The 6,810-nt window shown below is 33.3% G+C and overlaps 1 protein-coding gene across 1 annotated transcript; it reads left to right on the top strand.

Moving 5' to 3' along the window:
• Positions 1–216: 216 nt before the first annotated feature.
• Positions 217–2,054, top strand: LOC138338465 (uncharacterized). The gene is made up of 2 exons (XM_069289429.1): positions 217–484; positions 1,630–2,054. Exons 1-2 carry the CDS (start codon positions 217–219, stop codon positions 2,052–2,054), a joined length of 693 nt encoding a protein of 230 aa, XP_069145530.1.
• The last annotated feature ends 4,756 nt before the right edge of the window (positions 2,055–6,810 follow it).

Below are 6,810 nucleotides of genomic sequence, written 5' to 3'. Positions count from 1 at the left end.
TATGACTCTAGGCAACATAAGGTGCATGAGAGAAATTACCCAACTCATGGTCTTGAGTTAGCGGTTGTGGTATTTTCCTTGAAAATATGGAGAAATTACTTGTATGGTGTCCATGTCGAAGTTTATACCGACCACAAGAGTCTTTAATAAGTGTTTACTCAAAAGGAGTTGAATCTTTGACAAAGAAGATGGTTTGAATTATTGAAAGATTACGACATGAGTGTACTCTATCACCTCAGAAAGGCCAATGTGGTTGTGGATGCTCTAAGTTGTATGACCATGAGTAGTGTATCTCATTTAGAAGAATCTAAGAAAGACACAGTGAATGATGTTCATAGGTTTGCTAGATTGTGTGTGAGCTTGGAAGATTCTCCAAATGGTGGTTTTATGGTCCATCATAACTCTGAATCATCTTTGGTGGTTGAGGTGAAGTCAAAGAAACACCTTGATCAATCATTGATGGAGTTGATGGAATCAGTTATTGGTAAGCTTAATGAGTCATTCTCCTTAGGGGAGAATGGTTTCTTGAGGTTTCAAGAAAGGTTACGTGTTCCCAATGTATTTGGTTTGACGAACCCGATTCTTGAGGAAACTCATGGGTCCCGTTATTCCATTCATCCGGGTTCTACAAATATGTACCATAACTTTAGGGAAGTGTTTTTGGTGGGAAGGCTTGAAGAAGGACATTGAGGAATTTGTTGCAAGGTGTCCAAATTGCGAACAAGTGAAAGTCGAACACCAAAAGCCGGGTGATTTACTTCAAGAAATCCAAGTCCCTACTTGGAAATGGGAAGACATAATTATGGATTTTGTGGTAGGTTTGGCTTAGACACAAAAGCAATATGACTACATATGGGTGGTTGTTGATAGGTTGACCAAATTCGTTCATTTTAGTCCCGTCAAGTATACTTATTCGTGGAGGATTATGCAAGTATCTTCATAGATGAGATTGTGTGTCTCTATGGAATTCCACTATCCATCATATCTAATAGGGGTGCATAATTTACATCGAGATTTTGGAGATCATTCAAAAAAGGGTTAGGTACCAAGGTGAATTTAAGCACCACTTTTAATTCTCAAATGAAAGGTCAACCGGAGAGCTCTATTCAAACCTTTGAGGATATTCTTAGAGATTGTATAATTAATTTCAAGTGTAATTTGGATAAGCACTTGCCTTTGGTCGAGTTCGCTTACAACAATAAATACCATTCATTTATATCTATGGCTCCTTATGGAGCCTTGTATGGTAGGAGATGTAGATATTCACTTGGATGTTTTGAAGTGGGTGAGTCTCTACTTTTGGGTCCCAATTTCATTTATAAGCCTTTGGAAAATGTTCATATCATAAGGAATCGCTTGAAAACAGCCTATAGCTGGCAAAAGTCTTATGATGACCATAGGAAAAGGAAATTAGTGTTTGAAAAAGGTGATAAAGTGTATTTAACAATTTTTCCTATGAAAAAGGGTGGTGAGATTTGGCAAGAAAGGGAAGTTGAGTGGTGGAATTTATCGACCTTTCTGAAGGAGGTATGAGTGTACTTGAATACTCTTTGAGATTCACTAAATTGTAAAAATATTTTTTTTCTTTGGTTTCTGATCCTAGAGATGAAATGAGTTGTTTTGTGACAGGAGTGTCGGATGACTTGAAGGAAGAATGTCATTTGTCTATGCTACATGACAATATGAACATTTCTCGTCTTATGGTTCATGATCAACAAGTGGAAGAGACAAGAGCTAAGAAAAAGAGTAGAGATGCCAAGAGGGCAAGGTCTTTTGATGGTGGTTCTTCAAAAGGTAGGCTTGATATCAAAGACAAGCCTAGGTTTAAGAGAAGGTCTTTGAATCAAGTTCCTACTAAATTTCCCAGGGATTGTGGTGATAGCATTTCTAATCCTAAGTGTCAAAAGGGAAGAGGTACTAGCTCACCAAACAAGAAGCCAACTTGTGGAAAGTGTGGCAAGAAGCATTACGGTGATTGCCTTTTTGGGACGGACAATTGCTTTGTGTATGGCAAGAATGGCCACAAGGTTAGATTGACCAAATATGAAGAGTAAAGAAAATGGTAGTGGGCAAGCTAGTGGTTCTAATGTGGATCCTCAAAAAAAGAATAATTTTTATTCACTTCGCTCAAGGGGTGAACAACAGAGTTCTCCCGATGTGGTAACCGATATGTTACAAGTCTTCTCTATTGATGTATATGCTTTACCTTATTCAGGGTCTACACTATCTTTTGTTACTCTCTTGAGAGCTAGAAAGTTTGATATTTTGTCCTATATTTTAAATGAACCCTTCAAGGTAACTATCCTTGTACGGGAGCCAGTGGTGGAAAAGGAGGTATATAAAAATCATCGTCATCGTCATCGCTGTCATCATCATCATCATCGTCATCGTCATCGTCATCATCATCGTAATTTTCATCATCATCGCCATCGTCCTTGTCATAATCGTCATCATCATCATCATCATCATCATCGTCATCATCGTTGTCATCATCATCGTCGTCATTATCATCGTCATCATCGTCGTCATCGTCGTCATCGTCATCGTCATCGTCATTATCATCATCATCATTGTCATCTTTGTCATAATCATCTTTGTCATCTTCATCATCATCATCGTCATCATTATCGTCATCATCGTCATCATCATCATCATAATCCTCATTATCATCATCATCATCATTATCATAATAATCATCGTCGTCGTCGTCATTGTATTGTCATCATCGTCATCGTAATCGTCATCACCATGATCATCATCATTATCATCATCTTCATCATCATCATCGTCGTCGTCATCATCATCATTATCGTCACTATCATCGCCAACATCGTCATCATCATCATTGTCATCATCATCTCCGTCATCATTATCATTATCATCATCATTATCATCATCATCATCATCTTCGTCATCATCATCATCATCATCGTCATCGTCATCATAATCGTCATCATCATCATCGGCATCATGATTATTATTATTGATCTTATTATTATTGTTATCATTATCGTTATCATTATTATTATTATTATTATTATTATTATTATTATTACTATTATTATTATTATTATTATTATATTTATTGTTGTTGTTATTATTGTTGTTGTTATCATTATTATTATTGTTGTTATTATTATTGTTGTTATTATTATTATTGTCCATGCTTTTTAGATGCATTTTATATTGAAATTTGTTTTATGATATTTAATAGTAAATGTTTCTTTGAGCTTTCCACTTAAGATTTTACCAAAAAAAAAATATTTGTAGACTAAATTGACTAGGAAAAAAACTGAAACATAAGTGATTAGCGACTTAGAAAAGTTATGGGGAATCTACTTTTGTTTTATGTAGAAAAAAATAGTTTCCCATTAATTTGATATATTAAGGTATATAATAGAAGAATATATGAATATAATGTAGAGATTTAGGGTAAAAATAAATACAAATAATTAGAAATATTAATTGAAAAATAGTAAGAAAGCATAAGAAAGAAAAGAGAACAAACGTGAACTGAAAAAGAATAAAATATAAATTTTAAAAAAAAGAGAAACTAAAGCATATTACAAATGGAATTAAAATAAAAAATAAGAACAACAAAAAAAAATAATAAAGAAAGAGAAGGTTAACAAAGTACATAAAAATAGAATAGGAAAAGGTAAAAAACAAAGCGTACAAAAATTGATTAATGTTATAAAACTATAGGATAAGAAGAAACTAGAGAGAAAAGAAGACAAGACTTGTTATTTTCTTGATGAATGAATTTAAGGAGAAATCTATCTTGGTCTCCAAGTAGGACTCTTTAACCATATCCTAAAAAGGACTCCACATGATATAAATTCATTATAATAGAAATACTTTATAACACTTCCCTTGAATGTCTAATTTATAGATGATGTGCCTCGTCAAAAACCTTACAAAAAAAAACTTTAAGAAAAGAAAAACTCTAGTAAAGAAAAAGAGTACACATATCTATTAATACGCATCTAGGTTGCCTTATTAAAAAGCTTACAAGGAAAACCTAGTGGGACAAAAGCACGTACGGGAAAAAGAGTACAATGTGTATTAACTCCCCTTAATGAGAACATCAATCCAGAGACTTGAATATTCGCATTCCAAGCTTGTGCACCATCTTCTTGGAAGTTGCAGTTGGTGAGACTTGGTGAATAGATCAGTCACATTGTCACTTGAACGAATTTTTTGAACATTTTATGAACCCTTTTATGAATCCTCCCTTAAGTTGTGTTATGCATGCTGCATTATCTTCATATAAAGTTGTGGTTACTTTATCACATTCCAAACCACATTTCTCTCGAATGAGATGTATCATAGAACTTAACCACACACATTCTCTACTTGCTTCATGAATAACTATAATTTCAGCATGATTAGATGAAGTGGCTACGATGAACTGCTTTGTAGATATCCAAGATATGGCAGTGCCCACACATATAAACACATAGCCTGTTTTGGATCGAGCTTTGTGTGGATCAGATAAATATTTTGCATCAACATAACCAACAAGATTTTGGCGACAATTAAAAAATAGAATAAGCCCATATCAGTTATCCCTTTAAGATATTACGAAATGTGTTTGATTCCATTCCAATGTCTCCTAGTAGGCGCATAACTATACCTTTCTAACAAGTTAACAGTAAAAGCTATATCAGGCCTCGTAGTTTTAGCAAGATACATTAGTGCACAAATTGCACCAAGATATGGTACTTCAAAATCAAGATTTTCTTCATCCTTTTCTTGAGGTCGGAATGGATCCGTATTAACATCAAGTGAACGAACAACCATCAGAATACTTAATGGATGCGCTTCATCCATACAAAATCTTTTTAACACTTTTTCTGTATAGGCAGATTGATGAACAAAAATACCATTTGTCAAATGCTCAATTTTTAAACCAAGGCATAATTTTGTCCTTCCCAGATCTTTCATCTCAAATTCATTCTTTAAATAATCAATTGCCTTTTGAAGGTCTATTGGAGTTCCAATAAGATTTATGTAATTAACATAATAGCAAGTACAACAAATTTTGATATTGTTTTCTTTACAAAGACACATGGAAAAATTGCATCATTTGTATAACCTTCCTTAATTAAATACTTACTAAGACTGTTATACCAAATGCACGCATGTTGCTTCAAACCATAAAATGATCTTTGCAATTTAATTGAATACATTTCTTGAGATTTTGAATTACATGATTTAGGCATCGCAAATCCTTCAGGAATTTTAATGTATATCTTTTATCAAGTGATCCATAAAGGTAGGTTGTAACCACATCCATCAAATGCAATTCAAGTTAATCATGGACGGTGAAACTAATGAGATAATGCAATGTTATTGCATCCATAATTGGTGAGTATGTCTCTTCATAGTCGACGCTAGGCCGTTGAAAAAATCCTTGTGCCACAAGGCGTGCTTTATACCTTTGTATTTCATTTTTCTCATTTCTTTTTCGCACAAAAATCCATTTGTAACCAACAGGTTTAATACCATTAGGTGTTTGAACTATAGGTCCAAAAACTTCATGCTTGGCAAGTGAATTCAACTCTGATTGAATCGCTTCTTGCCATTTTGGCCAATCATTTCGTTGTTGACATTCTATAATAGATTGAGGTTCATGATCCTCATTATCTTGCATGATATTTGTTGCAACATTATATGCAAAGACATAATCAACCACTATTTCTGATCGATTCATATTAGTTTCAACATCTCTTAAATTTATGGAGAGTTCATTATTTCTTTGAGTTTCATGTTCATTGATTCTTTCATGAATATCAGACTTATTCCAATTTTGAACTTCCATATGAGATTCTTTCATAGTGTCATCTAGACATTTAATCTTTCTTTTTCTAGAATTTTGATCCTTAGACCCCAATGGTTTACCACGCTTTAGGTGTGTATTTGACTCATTATCTATCACACTAGTGGATGGTCCTTTAGGGACATTAATTCGAATTAGGTCATTCTCTGTAGGAATATGTGATGTAGTAATCCATTTCAAATCTGTAAATGCATCTGGCATTTGATTTAAAATTTTCTGCAGATGAATAATCTTTTGTACTTTTTGTTCGCAAGTAGAAGAATATGGATCAAGATGAGACAATGATAAATTTTTTGGATAATGCACAAGTACCCCCTCAACATATGCCCGAAATCTCAGAGACACACTTATACTATACCAAGGTCCTATTACCCCCTTTAACTTATTTTATTAATAATTTTCTACCCCTTTTCGGCCTATGTGGCACTATCTTGTGGGTCCAACGCAGATTGACTTTTCGTTTTAAAATTTGTGCCACGTAGGCTGAAAAGGGATAGAAAATAACTTATAAAATAAGTTAAGGGGGGTAATAGGACATTAGTATAGTATAAGTGTGTCTCTGAGATTTCGGGCATAGGTTGAGGGGGTACTTGTGCATTTTCCCAATTTAAAATAATAATAAAGATTTTTTATTATGTGGTCCTAAATTAAAATTATGTCAAATGTACAAAATTTTCCTTTAATCTTGTAATTTAAACATGCCACGCGAAAAGTTGTTACCCTAAAAAGAAAGAATTAATCTAAAACAGATTAAAAAGGAAAGGATGTCATTCTTTTTTTAAACAGAGGGAGTAAGTATACTTACCCTGTTCCTTTTTATTTGTTATTTTCGACAAATCATAATTTTTATTCATTCTAAATATTTCTATTTATTTGGAGAGTTAACTTTCATATATAACAAACATAAAAATTATATTTGTATGCTATAACTATAGTTTGCATAATTGTGCTCTATATCAAATTTTATA

This window comes from Solanum lycopersicum, chromosome 9 (genome assembly GCF_036512215.1).
Source record: "Solanum lycopersicum chromosome 9, SLM_r2.1".
NCBI classification, from domain to species: Eukaryota; Viridiplantae; Streptophyta; class Magnoliopsida; order Solanales; family Solanaceae; genus Solanum; species Solanum lycopersicum.
The sequence above is the reverse complement of the archived record's forward strand: the minus strand, read 5'-3'. Positions and strand labels throughout refer to the sequence as shown.